The sequence below is a fragment of the Syngnathus scovelli genome, chromosome 2 (assembly GCF_024217435.2).
Source record: "Syngnathus scovelli strain Florida chromosome 2, RoL_Ssco_1.2, whole genome shotgun sequence".
NCBI classification, from domain to species: Eukaryota; Metazoa; Chordata; class Actinopteri; order Syngnathiformes; family Syngnathidae; genus Syngnathus; species Syngnathus scovelli.
The window spans coordinates 798,230-819,745 of record NC_090848.1 but is presented as its reverse complement, the minus strand read 5'-3'; the positions used below and the strand labels follow the sequence as shown (position 1 = coordinate 819,745).

At 42.4% G+C, this 21,516-nt stretch overlaps 3 protein-coding genes across 6 annotated transcripts; all 3 read left to right on the top strand.

Annotated features, from left to right (window-relative positions):
• The first annotated feature begins 237 nt into the window (after positions 1-237).
• LOC125989222 (microtubule-associated protein RP/EB family member 1) lies at positions 238-4,768 on the top strand. 2 transcript variants are annotated; one of them, XM_049755329.2, is made up of 7 exons: positions 238-400; positions 1,485-1,626; positions 1,785-1,930; positions 2,004-2,205; positions 2,286-2,395; positions 2,484-2,636; positions 3,885-4,768. In XM_049755329.2, exons 2-7 carry the CDS (start codon positions 1,506-1,508, stop codon positions 3,951-3,953), a joined length of 801 nt encoding a protein of 266 aa, XP_049611286.1. In that variant the 5' UTR covers positions 238-400; positions 1,485-1,505; the 3' UTR covers positions 3,954-4,768. The 2 variants fall into 2 exon arrangements, with proteins under 2 accessions (XP_049611286.1, XP_049611287.1); XM_049755330.2 differs by having other exon boundaries at positions 239-400; positions 3,909-4,768.
• A 510-nt stretch (positions 4,769-5,278) lies between these two features.
• acss2 (acyl-CoA synthetase short chain family member 2) lies at positions 5,279-13,977 on the top strand. 3 transcript variants are annotated; one of them, XM_049755314.1, is made up of 19 exons: positions 5,279-5,914; positions 6,442-6,637; positions 8,102-8,193; positions 8,270-8,373; positions 8,446-8,518; positions 8,934-9,009; positions 9,227-9,332; positions 9,623-9,667; positions 11,026-11,163; positions 11,294-11,464; positions 11,575-11,708; positions 11,793-11,925; positions 11,987-12,043; positions 12,210-12,290; positions 12,369-12,477; positions 12,565-12,633; positions 12,710-12,886; positions 13,286-13,360; positions 13,538-13,977. In XM_049755314.1, the coding sequence occupies exons 1-19, from the start codon at positions 5,788-5,790 to the stop codon at positions 13,663-13,665; spliced, it is 2,091 nt and encodes a 696-aa protein (XP_049611271.1). In that variant the 5' UTR covers positions 5,279-5,787; the 3' UTR covers positions 13,666-13,977. The 3 variants fall into 3 exon arrangements, with proteins under 3 accessions (XP_049611271.1, XP_049611270.1, XP_049611272.1); XM_049755313.1 differs by having other exon boundaries at positions 5,280-5,914; positions 9,620-9,667; XM_049755315.1 differs by lacking the exon at positions 9,623-9,667 and having other exon boundaries at positions 5,280-5,914.
• Positions 13,978-16,570: 2,593 nt separating this feature from the next.
• On the top strand, positions 16,571-19,194 carry LOC125987972 (struthiocalcin-1). The gene is made up of 7 exons (XM_049752664.2): positions 16,571-16,723; positions 16,958-17,020; positions 17,102-17,129; positions 17,215-17,300; positions 17,387-17,521; positions 18,683-18,779; positions 18,943-19,194. Exons 2-7 carry the CDS (start codon positions 16,958-16,960, stop codon positions 19,020-19,022), a joined length of 489 nt encoding a protein of 162 aa, XP_049608621.1. The 5' UTR covers positions 16,571-16,723; the 3' UTR covers positions 19,023-19,194.
• Positions 19,195-21,516: the final 2,322 nt, after the last annotated feature.

Genomic DNA, 21,516 nt, shown 5'->3' with positions numbered 1-21,516 from the left:
AACATTTCCCACCTGTCGCTCAGAGGGCCAGAGACCACGTCACAACGTTGTGAAGAAACAGAAAATATTTTTTGAAAAATAAAATGGAAAAAAAACATGAGAAATATTCTGAAATACACCCAACGCCCCTCAAAAATGAAAATATTACAAAAAACAAACAAACAAATCCTAAAAACTGTCCTACCCGCTTGTGTGTGTTTGGCCCCTTCGCGCCGCTAGGTGGCAGACGATGAATCCCATCCTGTTGGCGTTAACATTTAAAGAAGACAAAGAAGAAAGTAGAAATAAAGAGGAAGAAAAAAAAATACCTCCTCAGATTTCTTTCACCTTCCGCCACCAGTGGACTTGAGTTGGACCGAACCGCTCATAACAGTGCAGACTAGACCAGTTCAAACTCCAGGTGGGTTCTTCGTCGGCCGTGTCAACTGGCCGTCAAGCTGCTCTTGAAGTGGACAGCGGCCAGCCGGCCGGCTAGAGGCAGGGGGAAAAAAACGCGTCTGTTTCACTTCCCTGTTTATTTAAAACAAAAATAACAACTCTCGACTCACACGTATAATACGAGGAATTCTTAGTTTCAGTGGAAAAGAATTCCAACCGCGCAATTTGCTCGCAAACAGAAAGTAAAGTCCGAGCAACGTTTTCGGGCGGACGGGCGGGCGCACTCGTCATCTGTCTCGGGAGGGTTTAGCATTGTCGAGCTAACCGGTTAGCATCGCGGCCCTGTTATGTGTCAGTGAAATCTAAGCGGTTCCTTTTCAAATTTGCCCCGGAGCCAAATATACAGGCATAACCAGCATTGAAACGATTAACCTGCTGGTTAATGCTAATAACTACAGTTGTGTCATAATAATCATCATTAATTTGTCCTAGACATTTGTCGGAGGACCGGACCGGCCCATATTTGTAGGCAAGACAAGACAAGACGTGACAGTGCGGGAATGCAACGTGTATGTGTTGCTCTCCATCAAATAATTACACAATCTTATTATTTCGTTGGTTTGTGTTCGATATGGTCTCAAAATATGCAGTCGTGCTTTAATTTTACCCAACACTGGCAGTATACTTACATGACTAGAAGGCCCATTTCATTTTCAGTTTTTTAAATCATTTTGGTTATCCAAAACATCTTGTACCGAGAGGTGTCAAAATTAATCAGTTATTTGATGATTAATCAAATTCTGATATTCGATTAATCGCTTGAGCCTTTGTTTTTCTTCAAATCTCTCTGATTTCATCCTCTTAAAAGTGAGTATTCTCTAATTTTGTAGTCTTTAATAAACAAAATATCACACTGCGGCGTTCAAGCAATTTGTCAACTTCTGACATAAAAAAAAAAAATAGGAAAAAATATGTTGTTTTTCTTGTTTGTTTAGTAGACCGAGTAGGAACTATCCGACCACTGTGGTTATTTGCGGGGCTAACGTCAGCGGAGGAGGAACAGTGTTAGCAATTGTAATTTTACAATTCCCATGTTTGCCCTCCAGGGATCTGCCTACGAACAAACAATGGCTGTGAACGTCTACTCCACCTCGGTGACCAGCGAAAACTTGAGTCGCCACGACATGCTCGTGTGGATCAACGACTCGCTGCAGATGAACCTCACCAAGATCGAGATGTTGTGTTCAGGTGAGACTGGTTCCAAGCGTTATTTGTCGTACTGGCCAACATTTTCCCAGTAGATTACAATCATTTGCGCGGTGTGTGTTTTGAGCTGCGAGTGTGGTCACGGAACAACTTCAAGGCCTAATATCTCAAAGCATGACTGACTATATTTGTTTATGTAGGTGCCGCCTACTGTCAGTTCATGGACATGTTGTTCCCGGGCTCTGTGCCCGTGAAAAAAGTGAAATTTGGCGCCAAGCTGGAGCATGAGTACATCCACAACTTCAAGCTCCTCCAGTTCGCCTTCAAGAAAATGAACATCGACAAAGTAAGTCGACTCTTTCCCAGAGGCACGCCTAATCTTTGAGGGGAGGTGTTCTGTAGAAATGTTCCTCTTTCAGATCATACCAGTGGACAAGCTGGTGAAGGGCAAGTTCCAAGACAACTTTGAGTTTGTGCAGTGGTTCAAAAAGTTCTTTGACGCCAACTACTGCGAGAGCGAGTATGACCCGGTGGAGGCCAGGAAGGGCCAAGAGGCCCCAACTCCACCCAACGCCGCCATGTCGGCCCTCAACAAGCCCCCAAAGAAGGCCATCAGCCGGAGTAGGCGTCCCGCTTGTCAAACACATCATCAGGTTTTTTTTGCGCTCCTGGTCCGTCTCATTTGTCGTCGTTCTCCTCAGCTCCTCAGAGGCCACCGGTTGCCAAAGTCGCCCCTAAAGTGGTGCCCATCAACGCCAAGAAGTCCGCAAGTGCCACCGCCAACAAGGAGGGGGCGGAGATCCAGTCAGAAGTAAAAAAAAGAAAAAAAGTTGTCTAAATCTTTGGTGTTGCTCCCGCGGGGTGTGTGACTGTGATGATGCTTGTGTGCCGACGTACAGCTGGAGGAACTCAGGTGTACGGTTCAGGACATCGAGAAGGAGAGAGACTTTTACTTTGGGAAGCTGCGGAACATTGAGCTTATTTGCCAGGAGAATGAAGGCCAGGGCGACCCCGCACTGCAGAGGATTGTGGAAATCCTCTACGCTGTAGATGTGAGTCCTTTTTTTTTTTTTTTTTCTTTCCCTAATCATTTTTGAATGAGTTAGTCGGGCCACACAATATATATAAAATATTTTGGCATTGGGTGGGATTTCTCTTATTCATTTATTTATTTATTTAAAAAAAAATATATATTTTTGAATGAGTTAGTCGGGCCGCACAATATATTTAAAAAAATACTTTAAGCAGCTGCTGCGTCTTTATTGTTTCTTCTCTTATGATGCCGCCGGAAGTAGTCGTGTCAACTTAATTCACTTTGAACAAGAACATCAGCAAGGTGCGCATTAAACTACCAGGATGGCATCTTCGGCTAAAGATTTCGGATTACAGTTAAGTCTTCGAAGGCGAACTTGAACAAAAACTTAAACATAGTAATTTGATGACGTTACATCATCCTACTGCGGTTGGGTGACTTAAAGCCCCTCCCTCGCTGAACACAGCTGTTTACTATCTGGCTTATACGGCTCGACGGACTGACTCCTCTTTCAGATCATCTCAGTGGACAAGCTGGAGAAAGGCAAATTCCAAAGACAATTTAGATTTTGTGCAATGGTTCAAGAAGTGCAACTATTGCAACATTTTGAGTGTCCGAACAGAATGGTGTTTGTTCAGAGTGCACCCAAAACAGAGGGCGAGTGTGCGCTGTCGGCACTCCTCCAAACGGGGGCACAGTGCGTCGGGCGGTCCAGATGGAAACGGTTCAAGCATGAGCTACTGCTGAGCACATTGCGGCTATGAATGCGTGTGTGAATGGGAGACTTGCTCAAAAGCTTTGAGTACCATGGTGTTCATCAAAAACATGATTTAAGTGCATTTGGCATTTACCATTCCTATGCTGGAAAATAAATCAAAGCATCATAGGATGACGCCCAAAAAAATCTGCAAAACATTGAGGTGAACCGTGTACACCCATAATCATATATTGCGTGTTTTGCAAAATATTAAAGGGGAAGTCCGTTGCTGTATTCTGATTGATATTGTGTTTGTGGGCATATGAATTAAACAGGCAAAATCCAGATGGTTTTATCCATATAAGGGGGCGGTCATTTTGCCACTTGCCGAAAATGACATCACAGTTGCTCACTTACAGCCTATCACTGCTTTTCTGGAACTGGCAAAATGGTTGCCCGCTGAGATGGATTAAAAAGGGGTGAATTCTGGCTGATTAGTTCTTGCAGCAGTCTTGATTTGCATCATAACACTTAACGTGTGGATGATAGATTTTTGTTTGTTTTATTCAGTCTACACTCTCTGGCTTTCTCCAGGAGGGTTTTGAGATACCAGATGCTGAAGAGCAGGAGGAGTTTTAGCATCGGGAGATCACGAGCTGTTTTTTTTTTCTCCCCCCACCCCTCCAAACGTCGTCGGCGTGACCGATCTTCGACGTATTCGCTCAAGTCTTGTGCGAGCGGCCCAGTGATGCAGCCGCCGGACTCCCAACTCTTCTGTCAGTCAAATCCTCTTCCTCGGCGCTGGGAAGTGTCTGATGTTTCTATCACATGAGTGTAAGAAGGTTCTGTGTGGGTGTGTGTAATTGTATGTACTGTACTTTTACTTTGTTATTAACTACCACTCTCAATGTCATTTGAAGTTGTCACTCAATTCACAAAGCGGGTTGTCGCCCTCCCATTTTGACATTCCCAACTGGTCCAATTATTCCAAAAGAAGCCAGTCTTTCGCACTGTCGCCCATAATTGATTGGATTTTTACTCTGCTAATTCTCATTTTCTGTTGGCCGCGTTGGTGTGGGTCCATCTGTCAGTTTGGTCTCCGCTCTCACTCAAGAGTCATAAGCCGACAGCCATTTCATTTGTTGCAATGAGTTCTAGCGGGTTCAATGTTGTGTGGTAATTTTACTGTGTGTGTGTGTGTGTGTGTAAAGATAGTATTTGTATCATCTGAGGTCATCCTCCAAGCCCCCAGCTGAGGACTTTCTTCAGCGTCTGGGTGGCAAAAAGGTGCAAAAAATTTGAATGCGTCGATCAAGACAGTCCTGCCAAACCCTTGAGACGTGCAGCAGTCTCATGCTTTGACGGCCTTTAACCAAGTGAATGTTGCACACAATCAGACGGTGCCTGCGTGTTTTTTTTGCCTTCTCATAAATAAATAGACTGTTTGCAACTCATTTTCTCATTCTATGTTGTGGCGTGGGGGGTACTCTGCCAAGTATGTGTGCACAACAGTCCTAACTTGATGAATAGTGATGTGCTCCAACCGAAAGAATAGTAATCCCGTGCCATTCCACGAGTTATTCTTTCAATAGTGTCTGAAGATTCCACAACATGGCGCCAATGTAACGAGGAAACAATCCAAAGAAATGGACTAAAGCAGGGGTGTCAAACTCATTTTTTTCACGCTTTTTCACTTTTTTTTTTTTTTTTTGAATGTGGATTTGGTCATGATTTATACGAGAACCTAAATCTAAATACGTGTATTTTATAAAGGAGTTTAATAAGTAGGTGGTTGGACTACCGGCGTTAGTAGCATTCAATAGAACGAACAAGCTGAGAAGATGTAAAAGTGTAAAGTCTGAGCTTTCACTGAGTCAGTGAACGCCTCGCGCGTGTTGATTGGCTGCTGGCTGTGACAGCGAACCTTACTTTTATTCGACTACTGGGAGTTAAGCGGTGGCTTGACGAACGCACCACGCCTCTGATTGGCTGCTGCTCGGGGGTGAACGGAGGTCAGTGCCACTCATTGTGCTTGTCAAAAGAGGGGGGAAAGTAGACTTTGCCACCGCCAAGGCTGACTCAAGGACTCGGTCACCACTCCTCCTACTACTCTTGGGCCCCTTTTGGATTATCTGTGTCTTTTAAAAACAAAGTAAAACATCTTGGCGTCCCAAAAAAGACGGGACGTCTTCTTTGGCGCGTAAAGACGTCTCCGCTCTCTTTGCTAGTTAGCTTAGTTAGCTTGCCTGTGTCCTCCAAGTAAAATTTCTGTGGACCTTGTCTTTTCTTCAAGCATCACTACACTGGAGCACCCAAAAGCCATCAAAGGATCCTTTTTTTTTTTTTTTTTAAATATATATACAACAACACTCGTGGGGGAGCAAACCAGTGGAGTCTTGCAGCGACGCGATCGTCCCTGCTCTCCTCGCAGTGATTTACTTGTGCTTCGTAGCAGCCAACGCAACATCTGAATATGATTCCCGACAAGGCGCCCGAGGACGACGTCTTTCACGGGGCTGAGGAGATGCGGAGGGGGGCCCACGTCCCCACCTTTGACAAATTTAAGGAACTGTACATGCAGTCCATTGAGGACCCTGACAGTAAGTGTGACGCTTTCGTCAGCCAATCGCACGTCGCGGTCGATCGATTGTGTGAAATTGATTTATCATGTCTTGGGCAGTGCAATAGCTTGTGCAATATTTCAAGTACCGAGTGCAGAGATGGATCACCGAAAAGAGTATTATGTAGTATTATTATTATTATTATAGTAGTATTATGTGAATTATGTGAGGCATTAATTCATAGGACAACACGAAAAGTCAAAAGCCTAAGCCATCCTATACTATAAAAACGAACGATTTAAATGAATTTAAGAGGGTGCGAAGTTTGTATGTTCTTCCTGTGGGTCTGTCTGCATTGCAAAAACATGCATGTTGCGTTCCTTGAAAACGAAATCGTTCGAAGGTGTGAACGCGAGTGTTTGATCAAATCAATCAATTGCCTATCCCTTGCATCGATTACTTGTTAGTGGATGCAATGCATACTGCACCTTAAACAATTGAGGAATGTTTCCTTCAAAACGCAAGTAAGACCACCTACCACCGCATTGTGTCTTGTCGACCCGCAGAGTTCTGGGGGGACATGGCCAAGGACTTCTTCTGGAAGACCAAACACACAGGTCGTTTCTTGGACTACAACTTTGACACGACCAAAGGAGACATCTTCATCAAGTGTATGGAGGGCGCATCCACCAACATCTGCTACAATGTGCTCGACCGCAACGTTCAAGACAGAAAGCTAGGCGACAAAGTGGCCTTCTACTGGTCAGTATGATACTCATAACTCAGCAATTGAAACCTGCTCTGCATAAGCTCCATCATTAAGTATTGAAAAGTTGTTTACTGTAGTGTAATAGTGCTAACGTCATGCGTTCTCAGGTTTTAAGAGTTCCCAGACACCTTAATAAAACCTCACTGACATTTTGGATCAAAAAGCACAGACCACTTATCATTGGGACGTCTCCTTATCACAAAAATATAAATTAATATCCAATACAATGTCAAGTGTGATGTCAAACGTGATGTCAGCTAAGGGAATATTGATCGGTAGATCTAAATTTCTTTTATTTGTTTGCCCAACAACAAAGCATGAAAGTGCGCACATGTGAAAACAGGTCTCATTTCAAAAATGACCGTGGCTATTGTTTGCATGTAAATAGTGCAAAAAGGGCAGCAAGGGAGAACATGGGAGAGCAACATCTACATACTGTTGTTGCAAGAAAAATGATGTGAACCCTATGCAGTGACTTCAACTTCCCCCTAAAAGGTCTTTAAATATAGTCTGTTCAACAAAGGGAAAAATGTCTTTAAATATAGTCTAATCTACAAAGGGACTGCTTCAAATACTGCCAGTGAAACACCACTTTCATTTTTTCATGGACAGATTGTTATGTGAATCATTCGCCTAATGACTTCTCCAAGGGCTAACTTGCCAACAAAAATGACAGTGTTCTTTTCAGCAATTATTTTAAAAGAAATGTTTAGTAGAAAAAATCCACTCCTCAATGATGCACAAATAAGCACGGAAATATACAAAGAAAATACTTTTTTTTTTCATGCTGTTTATGCATATGTGACTGAACGTAAGCGGCAAGAATGGAAAGTCAATTTCCTCATTGTAATCAGTGTGGGTGAGGTGAGGTGATTTTTCTTCAGATATGGCGACGCGACTGATAACAGTCGGTCGACCCTTGTTTTACAGCCTCGTTGTCTTCCTTATAGCATCGGAAACTCAGCCTTAAAGGGGACATGTTATAATACAAAGTGGACATTTTGACATTTGTGTACAAATATTTGGCTCGCTGGAGTGGCCACCAAGTGCGTGAATAGACAGAATGGTTTAATCTGCGTGATTTTCAAGCGAGCCCTTCTGCTGCACTGACCCAAAACGGTCTTTTTATCCCCACAGCATTGTAATTATTTGTACAAATATTTATATTTCAAAGAATACACCTGTATTGCAACAATCCGCAATGTTTTTTTAATCACGTTTCGATTAGTAAAATAATTGTTAGTTGCAGCCTTAAATTATTGTTTGTTTCAGAAGGGATCCCCCCAGCCTCTTTCCTTGGCCCCCTCACAAGTTGTGCCTGCAAGCAGATTTTCAAAAATTCCTAATCTTCGGACTGAGAGGAAGATGTGCCAACCACTCATGCACCTTGCTTGACGAAACCTAAAAAAAAAAAAAGCAACAAAGAGCTGAAACAAATGAAACCATTTTTTTTGCAGGGAAGGCAACGAGCCCGGCGATGAGCTGACGGTGACCTACAGAGAGCTGCTGACCAGCGTCTGTCGCTTTGCTAACGTCCTGAAGTCTCAGGGTAGCGCACTTTTAACAAGCCCCACTGCAACGAGCTGAGCGGGACAGTCATTTCCTTCTACCTTTGTGTTCGGCAGGTGTGAAGAAAGGAGACCGCGTAGCAATTTACATGCCCATGGTGGTGGAGCTAGTGGTGGCCATGTTGGCCTGCGCTCGCATCGGTGCCGTCCACTCCATCGTGGTACGTCGGGAGCGGGGAAGCGCCGGTGGGAGCGTGCGGATGGGAAACCGTGTCGAGACCGTCTTCTGATAGTTTGCAGGTTTCTCTGCGGAGTCGTTGTGTGACAGGATTGTGGACTCGCAGTGTTCACTGCTTATCACCGCAGGTGAGTTCACATGCTTGATTGTCAGTTGTTGATTCTTCTCAACATGTCAGCGTAAAGTAAATCATGTCATTGATTGACTGATTCATTTTAATGCATCCAATATCAATGCCTTCATTTTAGGGAGCAAACAAATTCAATTCAATTCGCCTGTAACAATTTTGCACTACCAGTTTAGACATAAATGTGATATATATATATTTATATTTGGGCTTTACATTGTTAGCATGGCAAAATCTATATCATATTAAATGCAATATGTCTTTTTTTTTTTTGTCTCTTGATATATCGTATATTCCACTGGATCCCTTCAAAGAGGCTGTTTTGTCATTTATTAATATTGATGGTGATGCCCCACCCCCATGTTTTAAAATGTTCTTTTTGTGTGTGTGCGCGCTTGCCATCCATCCGCCTTCAGATGGCTTCTACCGAGGGGATAAGCTGATCAACCTGAAACTCTTAGCGGATGAAGCTCTGCAGAAATGCACAGACAAGTACTTTACACTCATACATGCACATTTATGACAATATTTGTGAGTGTTTTGTGCTGGCAAATCTGAAAAATGTGATCGTCTGGTAACAAAAAAGATTTTTGGGCACGCGTGTCTGGTTGCACAGCGACAACTTCTATTCTATGAATGCCTGCCTCTTCATAACTATCAAGAATACCAAAAAGAGTGGAGATGATTCTTTTTCTCTGTTTGTGTCCAGAGGATTCTCACTTGAGAGATGCATCGTATTGAAACATTTATCCAAAGAAGCACAAGAGATTTCCCTTAAGTCTCCCCCTGCCAAACGGCCATGTCCTGACCTCCAGGTGAGCTCCTTTTTTTTTTTTTTTGGTCGCTTTGTTATTGATTCGGTTGTCATACATGTAGAAAAAGAAGTTGCAACTGTTGATAGTAAAAGGTGGCGGTCACTATAATCTGTTTTTCCCCCGACCATTTTATTATGTGACATTGTAAATTTGATCCTTAACTATAGTTGAACTTTATGACCTCTAAAAGCAGGTTCGACGTGGTCATATTGTTTTCACTTTCATTTTGAAAATAACCCTTCCCTCTTCACGGTCATGGTCACGCTTGCTGTTTCTCCTTCGTCCAGCAGGAGACAGAAACAGGCAGAGTAAGAAAAACTCGTCCTGTTCCGCAGGTACTTGTCCTCCTTCCAGCCAAAACCCTGCCCGCACGATTTGTTTTTGCTTTCGGGTTGACTCTTAAAAAAAACACTGCTGGAGGGTAAACACAATCAAGCCTGTGAATTCCTCAAATGTCATTTGTGTTGACATTAAGGCATGACGTTTTTTTTTTTGGGCGTCTTTATGGTGGCCCTCACCATGCCTGAAAATTCAGTCCTTTCTCAAATCCAAAGAGATCAACTTGAAATGTCAACATTAAGCTATAGAATTGTGCACCAAAACCAACAACAACAAAAACAACCCGATTTTTGTTGTTTTTACCCAATAACAGCAGTTTGTTCGTAGAATAGTCGGTAAGCACAAACATCTGAGAACATGAAAATGTCTCTGCTTGCTCACTTCAGAAATGATTGGAACTATAGAGACGGGCGTAATTCCAAAAGTGCTCATTTCTCAACTGAAAATAATACGTATATTATTTCAACGTCTCACTTAATCAGAACTCTAGCGTTGCTGATGCAATTAAAACCAAAATGACTTTTCCCTCCAAAGTCAGGAGCTGTTGTTCATGTTCTCAGATGTCTGTTGGCTTTTGGAATAAACTAACACTCTTCTTCTCTTTGTCGTCACTCAGCGCACTCTCTCCTCACGAATTTGTTTTGATCAGCATGAAGATCATGGTTAGCAACTTAGTTGAGCTTTTTGTTGTTGCATAGCCCCAAAGAAATAATGGGTTTGTTCTCTGCTCGACACTTTTCCGTTTGGATGATGGCAACATTGACAGTGCACCATTGTACTTTACCCACAAGCTGCTGTCACCATTGCTCTCACTCACTATCTTTGTACACGTTTTATTTATTGATGACGTCGTCCGTTCGTGCTGCGAAATCAGATATTCCTGATGAAGCCCGATTGAATAATAAACCCAAAAGTATCATCGTTGATTCAAAAAGGTTGGTCAAGGCATCAGAGCTTGAACAACTGAAGGACAATTTAATTTCTTGTTAGTTCCTGTTTTTCACCTTTAAACTAGTTTAATCTGCAAGTTTTTAATGAGTTAAGTTTTTTTTTTTTTTTTTTCTCTACAAAATATTGACTCAACTGTTGTTATATTGGGATCTTTTCCGGCACTGCACGTTCCAGTAGCATACATAGCATCCTCACAGTATTGACGCATTACAATATCAATGCTCCCCCCCCCCCCAATAAACATAACTTGTTTTTCTTCAGCTCATGCCGATGAATCGTTTCCTGCGGGTTTTGACTGGCTAACGTTTGGATTTTCACTTTTGTTGTAAGATTTTGATGATTGAAGACGACATTAGCAAGTGCTGTCGTTCATTATTTGTAACTTTGGAATCATCACGGCAAGGTGCCGTGGAACCCGCAAGTGGACAAATGTTGGCACGCTTTGATGGCTGACTCGTCGGACGAGTGTGAACCGGAGTGGTGCGCGTCCGAAGATCCTCTCTTCATCCTCTACACGAGCGGCTCCACAGGCAAGCCCAAGGTAGAGTGAGACACCTGGAATGGCGGAGTAACTATAAAAACACATTTGAGGGATTTCCAAAAGCAGAACATGCTTGACAAGTCCATATTGTGACCTTGACTCATCAACTCAATGTATTATTCCTCTGCAGGGTGTCCTTCACACCGTCAGCGGCTACATGCTCTACACCGCCGCCACCTTCAAGCTGGTGTTTGACCATCGGCCTGACGACATTTACTGGTGCACAGCCGACATTGGCTGGATCACCGGACACTCGTACATAACCTACGGGCCGCTGGCTAACGGCGCCACTAGCGTTTTGGTGAGTGCAGCGTGGGGGGGAGGGGAGGGGAGGGGGCGAGCTCGTGCTGCACTCAGGGGCGGAGTTACGTGATGGAGCTTAACTCCGTCTTGTAACTGTGTGCGTTTCAGTTTGAGGGTCTTCCGACGTATCCGGATGTGAGCCGCATTTGGGAGATTGTGGACAAATACCACGTGAGCAAGTTCTACACGGCCCCCACCGCCATCAGGATGCTGATGAAGTACGGCAGCGAGCCGGTGCAAAAGTGAGTCAACTTCATGTCCCTTTTGTCGAATCTTCAGGTTGACATTTGTTTACGTGTGTGTGTGTGTGTGTGTGTTGTGCGCAGGTACAAGCGAGACTCTCTGAAGGTTTTAGGCACAGTCGGCGAGCCCATCAACCCTGAGGCCTGGCACTGGTACTTCACGGTAGTGGGAGACGGCAGATGTCCCATCGTTGACACCTTCTGGCAGACGGAGACGGTGAGTTGGCTCGACGCCCCCTACTGGACACGTCCCCGTGACCGTGCTTTCTGTCTTACAGGGCGGACACGTGATGACGCCTCTGCCGGCAGCCACGCCCATGAAGCCAGGCTCTGCTGTAAGTCAAACGGAACCTATCTGGGTAAAATTTCGAGCGAGTGGTCGCCAAAGTCCACAGCCTGGAAATCATCTAAAACGGCTAGCAGACTTCCTCTTTGGTTTTGCACTCTGTTGCACTCCTTGAAACATTTTCACACATCCTTTAAGAAAGTTGTCTTTTTCAGACGTTTCCATTCTTTGGCGTCGTGCCAGCCATCTTGAACGAGTCTGGCGAGGAGTTGGCGGGCACGAGTGAAGGTTATCTGGTAGGAAGCGTCGCCGTCCACATGAACGCAAAGCGCGGCAGCTGGAAGAACGGCAAGATGACTCGTTGACCCAAACAGGTGTTCAAGCAGCCGTGGCCCGGCGTGATGAGGACGGTGTATGGGAACCACGCAAGATTTGAAAGCACCTACTTCAAGAAGTTCCCGGGATACTACGTGACGGGAGATGGTGAGAGGATGCAAGCAGCAATGCATCGGTGTGCTGATGATGCAGATGTTTGTTTTTTTTTGTTCCCCCCCCTCTATCCATCCGCAGGCTGCCGTAGAGACAAGGACGGATACTACTGGATCACCGGGAGGATAGATGACATGCTCAACGTCTCGGGTGAGATGATGTTCATTAGCCATAAAGATCTCCATTTTTAATTTGATGGCCATCCTTACCTGCTGGCTTTTTGCAGGTCATTTGCTGAGCACAGCAGAGGTGGAGTCAGCGTTGGTGGGGCATGAGGCCGTCGCAGAGGCCGCCGTGGTGGGTCGGCCACATCCCGTCAAAGGAGAAAGTCTCTACTGCTTTGTGACGTTACGTGACGGTGTCAAGTACAATCGCACGCTGGAGGCCCAGCTCAAAAAACAAGGTGGCTTCAATCAAAGACTTCACATTAGCTTTCTGTGGTCTTTTCATGATTTAGCGCACATTATTTTAGTAAGTGACCTTTTTGTCAGTATGTCAGATGTATTATTATCGATCAAATAACAGGCTTATACCATTAGGTGTTTTTTTTACTGCCAAAAAACCATATTTTAGAAGAACATGGTAAGTTCTGTGAAAAGTGTTTTAGATGTCAATTTGCAATATTATTTTTCAAGGAGAAAGTTCCACTATTGGCTCAAAGCATAAAATATCAAGAGGTCAAGAGTCAGTAATATTAACAAAGTTAAAGTTAGACTTTATGAGGCAGAAGAAAAGTGTCCTTTCTAAATGCAAATTGCTCTATTGTGAAGCCTTTTTCTTTTGTGCCTTTGTTGGTCACCAGTGCGTGAAAAGATCGGCGCCATTGCCACACCCGACTTCATTCAGGATGCTCCAGCGCTCCCCAAGACCAGATCAGGTATACACTTTTCAAATTGAAAACTTTCCTTATCATGAGTGAAAAGAAACCAAGAATTTCTGCTGCCGAAGTTTGCCAGATAAATACATATTCTTTCAAAAATTGCATGCTGTCAAAGTTTGAAAGCGGTTGAAGGCGTCTTTTGTGTCCTCATCTGGGAAATATCTCCCCTTTCAGGCAAGATCATGCGACGCGTGCTGCGCAAGATCGCCGGCGGTGAGCGGGATCTTGGCGACATTTCCACACTGGCTGACTCATCGGTGGTGGAGCAGCTTTTCCAGAACAGATGCGGCGCCGGCGAGTGACGACAGCTCAACCAGCCGGATCCACCGACCGACCGACCGACTGACTGACTTATAATTGTCTGTCAACAAGCGACAATAATAGAAGAATGAGGTGTGTTTGTGCGAGACGGAAGAAGTACTTTGATCTTGACAACGCGCACAATTATTAATTGTTGAAATGAATTCACGTCTTCAAGTGACATCACTTTAATTTGTGTTGTAAAAGTTTTTCCACAAGTTGCTTCGTTTTAGTACGTCTGCTCTTTGTATTGTATGCATTGTTTTGTGTTTTGAAAAGAAAACAAAGGTTTTTGATTAAAACATGAAAAGGTTTAGCTGTTTTGATAATCGTTCAAACATCACAAGGAGCAGCTTTGTAATTTTGAACAGCAATTCGTCGCATTCATCCCAAGGACTTGAAGCAAGAGTGGTATTAATTAAACAGTGTAGCAAATGAGCTTGCGAGGTTACCCTTTTATGCAATCTACAGGTTTTATGTCTTAAATTCACAGTGTTTATTGCGTCAAATGATTTGATCAAAAATGCAAAATTTACTTTTGAATAAGAAAACAAGCTAAAGATAAGAGCGGCCAATATCATTTTGAAAACATTGATTGGGCAAATCTCAATTTTAAAATGGACTAAAATGAGTGAAATGATCAAATATAAACCATTTCGGCCCAGCTCGTGTACACTTCATTCCTTTAGCTCTACGTATACGTATATGTCTAATTTTCTTTCCATACACTAATGAATTTTTTGCTGTTCAACATTTCTGTTTTGACACGATTTCACCCAGACCTTTGTGGAAAATCACCCAAGCACTGCATACCAGTGTTTCACAGTGATGCCATAAATCATGATTATCATCGGCGTCTTAATTAAGTTAATGGTGCGTTGGCATTCCTTTTGCTTTCGTCCGGATGCTTGGCAGGAGTACAGTATCGCTTATTTGCCGCCATGGAGGCGACTCCGCAATGTGTTTAGCTGCATTGAGGCTAGCTAGCCGTAGCTGGTGCGGCATAAGTATCACCGAGATTGTTGTGATTACTCACTCCCAATGCGATAGATAGTATGGTGCTTATGAATTGCCATTCATTCATTTCATTCTCATGGGATTGTGTCACAAAGATTAGGGCAAACCATTTTGTTTGATTTGTTCATTTCGGCAAGAACATATTCACCGTTCACGACAACTTCATTTCTCGGACTGGCTTGTCGAAAATTGAAACGGGTCGAAGCAATACCGCTAATCTCGTCCCGTCCCGATTTCAACCAAATATTTTCATTGCCTGACACAATAATGAATCAATAAAAGAGGCTGTATCAAATACTGCTACAGGTGCAACATTTCACAAGGCTCACTAACTGCATGCAGGGTGGCACGGTGGCGGCGGACTGGTTTAGCACGTCCGTCCGCCTCACAGTGCAGAGGTTACATGTTGGATTTCATCTTCTTCTCTCCCCATGTAGAGTTTTCATGTTCTCCTTGCGCCAGCGGGGCTTTTTCCCGTGCATTCCGGTTTCCTCCCACATCTCCAAAACATGCTTGGTGTTAATGGTTGCTTGTCTCTGTGTGGCCTGCCTGCGATTGGCTTGCAACCAGTTCAGGTACTGCCACATATGGAAACCAATATTTCCATCACCCATGTACTGTATGTTGATTTAACCATTCCATTTGGCGTAGTTGTCGTCAAATGGAAAAAGCTTTGCCCTACGTATTCACCTGAGCACGCAAGAATGAATGTGCGTAGCACATCATCCTGTTGTTACAGTCATGATTTCTTGCCACTAATTATGACGGTACACGCAAATCGACGGTGTCAAATAATCTTTTGTTCTCCGTTGTCGTGTGCAGTCTGAATCCTCTTTTCGAAGCTCCTCCAAAAGCATTAGAACAACTTTGTTTTTCTTGGACGGTCAATTGAAGACACTTGTGTTTCAGGCCAAAAGATAAATATCAAGTTTAGAATTCCGTCTTTCATGTGGTGTTATTTACATCAAGATGTGTTCAAATGCAATATAAGTGTAGAAAAAAACCATTTCCAGCAACCATCCCGTGTTTGCTAAATGTCTTAGAAGGCTAATGGAGGATTAGGAACCCCTTGAAAACCCTTGTATTAGTTTTCATACTCTGGGTGACCCCACACTTTTGAACGGTAGTGTATATTCTCATTTGTCCATATACGTATTTTGACATTGCAATAGTTAGTCGACTTGAAGTTACAATCAAACATATAAAGTGGTTTCCGTACACATCTTCTGGCGCTTCATATGTGCTTAGTGAATTGAAATATTCCGACTGTTGACACGCCCATCGGACGTCAGGGGGAACTTCTTGACTTTATCAAAACGAGATGGCTGGATCAGAGAAGTTTGTTTCCATCACCAAGCAGCCCTGCCTGGTCCCTACTCAAGGACCGGAACTGGAACAGACTCGCATCGTAAAGAGAATATTGTGCAGGATTCACCACAGAAAATGGAGCTCAGTTTGATCAAGTTGAGATATTTCAAGTGTTAATATCAAGGGGGGGGGGGGAGTGATTTTGGTACATCTGATTGAAGAAACAAGTTGTGCCGTACAAACACGATTTCATTGGTGTGCTTATGAAATATGACAACCAGGAAATGAAAGCTGCACCTGAATTTTCGTCTTAGAACCGAAATCCAAATAGCTATCTATCAATCTCTCTTCAGTATCAACCCAAAACAGGAATTGACCTTGCTGTCCCAATACTAATTGTAATCTCGGTAGACGGTCGCCATTGTAAATGAGAACGTGTTCTCAATTGACTGGCCTGGTACAACATTGAATTGAAAAAAAGAGATGGGTGTGTGCCGCTGTTGTCATAGCACACTTGGGATGGGAAGGCAAGTGTATAATTAAAATAATGCAGGAACATTTTCCTTGAGTCACCACCCTTTCAATGAAGCAGCCTCATTTGAGATCGGTGTCTTATAATTAGTATGATGACATAATTGACAGGTCTTCATTCCAGAAGTGTCTCAGAGCGCACATATAAAGATAGCATTTCATTTATCATCCGACTGCTCACCACGAAAGCTTGCAACTGCAGAGGTAACGTTACACACCTTTTCTTTCTATTTTTTTTTTTTAAATCAACTATATGAGTGTCTTTTTCAATATTTGATTGTAATATGAGTGTAACTGATATTGAAAGGTGGGGTTTTTTGTTACATAGATTTTAATATGAGTGTTCATTTCATTGTACTATGTAGAATGACAATAAAGGTTTTCTGATTTAGCCGATATCCAAATTATTAGTATATATTTTTTTTGGTCATTCTATAGATGGAGCTTGCTCTACGCTTGCTGATTCTCCTGTGCGGAATCACTGGACTGTTGACTGGAGTTGTAAGTCACTTGCCGAATTGATTTTCACAAATTGTTTTTCAGTCTAATTTCAACAATCTGTTGCTTTTTTTCTCTTCACAGTGGTCTAAACCTGCCCAAGAAAAGAAAGGTTAATAGCTGTCTCCATTCTTAAACAGAAAATGTCTTGGTTTTTGTCTGATATCAAATGTTCATATTTTCTTCCTAAATTGTAGAAAATTGCTGTCCTAAGGGATGGCTTCAATTGGATTGTCGCTGTTACCTTTACCAAGAGAAGGGTCGGCAGTTTGCAGATGCAGAGGTTTGGCAAATATCCACACGCTTGCTTCTTCACTGCTTTCCCCAAGTCGTTTTTCAATTTGGCACTTTTGTTGTTTCTTCTTGTAGAGCATCTGCAATATTCTTGGTGGGAACCTTGCCTCTGTACACAGTCCTTTGGAGTATGCTGTCGTTCTTGAATTGATCAAGCAATCCTCCGACTCTACCGTTGATGTTTGGCTCGGACTCCACGAGGCCATTGAGGTGAAACACATCCTAATTCTGGCAAATACGTTCGAACGTACTCGAAAAGACATTGGAACGTACTCACAAATACGTTCGAATCAACTCGCAAACATGCAACAAACCAAATGGAGAAATTGGCAGCATGTAGTAGCACTTTTCCCACGATCCCAAAAATGATTGACTTGTGTCAAAAATTATTTTCTTTTAAGCATCGGGCCTTTATCGTACGAAAACATTGAAATATTAAGAGAGTCAAATGCTTGATTGGGAGTTATACGGTTTTATTGTGCCTAACCCGAACCCCCCAAGATGCTACAGAATGGAATAAAAGCCAAATCCTTTTCTTCTTCTTCTTCATGCCTGTGAGTCAACACCAATGTGACATTACAGGAAAAATGCGAACGTTTTTGTCGCATTTAGCAACAAGTACATTCGTATTCGTATTTATCAGCTCGTTCACAGGTACTTGCGAGTGTGTTCAAACGCACTTATTTTTAACTCCACATTGTTAGCGCCACGCTTCTGTATTGGCCTTCTGTGTCAGCTTCCACCCAAAAAATGTGAACGAATCACAAAGACCTGCTGTGTGAAGCTACTAGATGATTTTGCACAGCAGCTGCAAAGTGGATCTGGCAGCTTCTTTCCATTCGTAAAGCAAGCCTGCTCGTTTTTGCCTGGTTTTCGGCCCCGCTATGCATAATCATGATTCTGCTCTGCAATGCAAGAAGCCAACAAAGCCGAATGAGGCTGAGAGTCCAAATGTATCTTTCGTTCATTTGGTTTAATACACACCTTAATATCTGGTGATGACACAAATGTTTACCTGATTACACTGGAGCCCCACATAGTGACTTCATCTATTTGTTGATCCCCCCCCCCCCCCCCCACCCCCTCCAATATTTCCCCCCAAATGTTTTGGTGCATTTTGCGGCAGCAAAGACACATTTCTTTCCGGAAAAATATCAGTTATTTATCAGTGGGTTCTTTTGTAGAACTTTTGAGGAGTTTACAGAAAAAAATATGTTTTCATTTTGTATTTCATTGGTTGTCAATGATTTTCTATTGACTAGTCATGGCATATTTTGTGGTGTTGATGAAAAATGGTCATTCCTTGTATTATGTTGTGACAAACATACTTTTCATATGTGGCTCCCGTAACCGTGTTCTCTTGACTTCCAGAATGACGCCTACTTCTGGACTGATGGTTCAGATGTTGATTACACTGCCTTCAATGGTGACAACGATCCAGGAGATTGTATTGAAATTGAATTTGACGGTAAATACGATATAGTAACTTGAACAGGGAAAATGGTTACTTACTAATTTACTGTGATTGTACTACTGCTAGTTTTCTCAATGGGCTATTTAATACTATTGAAGGAAATGACACACATTGGTGCCTTTTCATTGTGGTCACTCTGTTTTGGGTTTTCTTCTAGATGACCTCTGGGACAATGACAGCTGCACTGACGAAAATAGATTTGTTTGTGCTCGAGATGCTGACCAATGCAAGCACTGAGTTGTCCTCCGAAGCTCAAAGTCGACACGAATACCATCTTCAATGCTGGGATTACTCTTCTGACATCTAAAGTCTAATGGCGTCTCTTCTCTTTGGTATATTACAAATATTTTAGTTAATCAAATCAAATCAAATCAAATCAATCATGCAATAAAATATTCTAGCATTATCATCGGATTGTATTCATTCCTCTTCAAAAACATGGCGAGTAGTGTTTCCCAATCTTTTTATTTATTTATGTTTTTATCAAGAGTGGTGCCTCGAGATACAAGTTTAGACCACACGTAACGCATAAAAGTGTATCTCAAATCATCTCCCCCTATTGAAATGAATAAAAATGCCATTAATCTGTTTAAGCCCCCTCAAAATGTTTGTCATGTGTTTCTTTGAGTGAAAAAATAGCACAAGTAGAAATTATTCATCTTAATAATGTTGAACAAATACAAACAGTAATAATTAAATCTTTTTCCCCACACAGGATAAATAATATAATATTCTAATATTCTATAATATTCTATCTCAACACAAGACTTGGGAATCATTCAATTGTTTTATGTTTTGGCAAAAAAAAAAAAAAAAAAGAAAAGTCATTATGCACATTTTAGTTGCGTAGTCTTTGAACGCTGACATGGTTGTGATTTTTGTTCCTGTCTGTGGTCACCACTATTCTGTGTTCTTGCCATTTGTGGGAAATGAGTCTCACTGTGCTATGCTTCGCTGGTGTCCACTGGCAGATTGGTGTGAGCATGACTGGGGGTCATCTGCATCTGCATCTGCCTTGGGTGTGGTGAGTGACAAAATAAAAGGGGGGAAAAAAAATGATGAGAAAAAAAGAACAGCAACAGGATGGAATTTTCACATCATTCAAAAAAGTTCTGAGAAAGATGTCACTTAGACTGCACCCTGTTGATGAGACTGTGAGAAGATATTTTTCATTTGCATGTTAAAAACTAAGGTGTGTCCTATGACTAGCATCATTGTCCATACTGTAATGACTGAAGCTATTACGCAAGGGTCATTATACTAAACAGCTTTAAGCAAATGTGCCTTTGTTTATTTGACCTCACCCTAACCAGGGTGACATGCTTGCGTTTATGTCTATTTATTTTTATTGTTCTTAATTTGCAACTTTTATTTTGAATTATATACATTTTTGTTGATTTGATTATAAAAAAATCCTATTGGATTTTTCTATACCCTTTTTTTAAAATTTCTTTTTCACCATTTATTGGTGCGTTTTTGTTTTTGGCAGTTTTGATCCTCTATACATGTGGACACCCTCACCCTAAGCCTCGCCCCAAATCCAATAAGAGAAAAAACACGACGTACACTTTCTACCAACCTTATGACTCTTAGCGTGAACTATGGTCACAAATTCCTGTATGAACGGCAGCCAATGTTCTGTTTACGTAGTAACGAGCTGCTTGCGTGAGTCTCAATGACAGACGTCAACAATTTTCAAATCAGTTGTCACAGCTTCAAAGACAAAAACTATTTCCTACCAAGGTAGGCAGATGCTATAAAGTTAGCAGTGACAACAATCACGTTTAATTACTTTTTGAACTCTGTCCATTCAATGAGCAATCGCAAAAGCTCGTAAGGATGTTAGTACCTACACAGTCATTAAGATGTTTGAATTTTGTTGAAAGAGGTTATTATTTATTATGACCCTTCCCAAACCCAAAAGACGTGTTGGCCGCGTCAATGCGTAAAAAAAAAAATACATAAACTGAGTTCATTAGTGAAAATGGGCTATCATGACTTTTGTGTCATTATCACGGAAAATCCACTTTTTTTTTTGCTTTTATATTCGTTTCATTGTGCACTAAGAGTCACCAAGATCGTAGAAAAGTGTCATCTATCCCTCCAGGTGTTCCAGAGATACTTTTATGATCTGTTTGGGGGCTATTTTTTTTTTTTACTCCGTTCAGTTTTCTCCATTTTCTATTCCGTATTTTTTGTCTATTACGTCAGATGTCCCAACCACCGGGCCGCGGACCGGTACCGGTCCGTGGGTCACTTGGTACCGGGCCGCCAAGCCGCACGGGATTTTTTTTTTTTTTTTTTTTATCGACGATCAATTAATTCAGGTCAAGACGCTCGTCCCGGTCACGTGACATGTTTCCCCAGTCGAGCCCGCAAAGCTAGCAAAAATGAGTAAGAATTTATTTTGAAAAATATTGGCGATACTCTCCCAATGACATCCGTCGGTTCAGGTCAAGACGCTCGTCTCGGTCACGTGACATGTCACCTCAGTCGAGCCCGCGAAGCAAGTAAAAATGAGCAAGAAACAGAGATGTTTGGAAAGGGAAAAGAAAAAAGCCCAATGAGGAGACGGAAGAAGAAGAGGCTACCACTTCTAAGAAAAAAAAAGCTGCATCTAAAAGAAAGTCCGACTACAAATATGGATTTATTTATCGCCACGGTGACTGACGCGCCAAGCAAGCCCACTCTGTACAATATGTGGCGACTGGCGACAGGCTATAGCTAACGA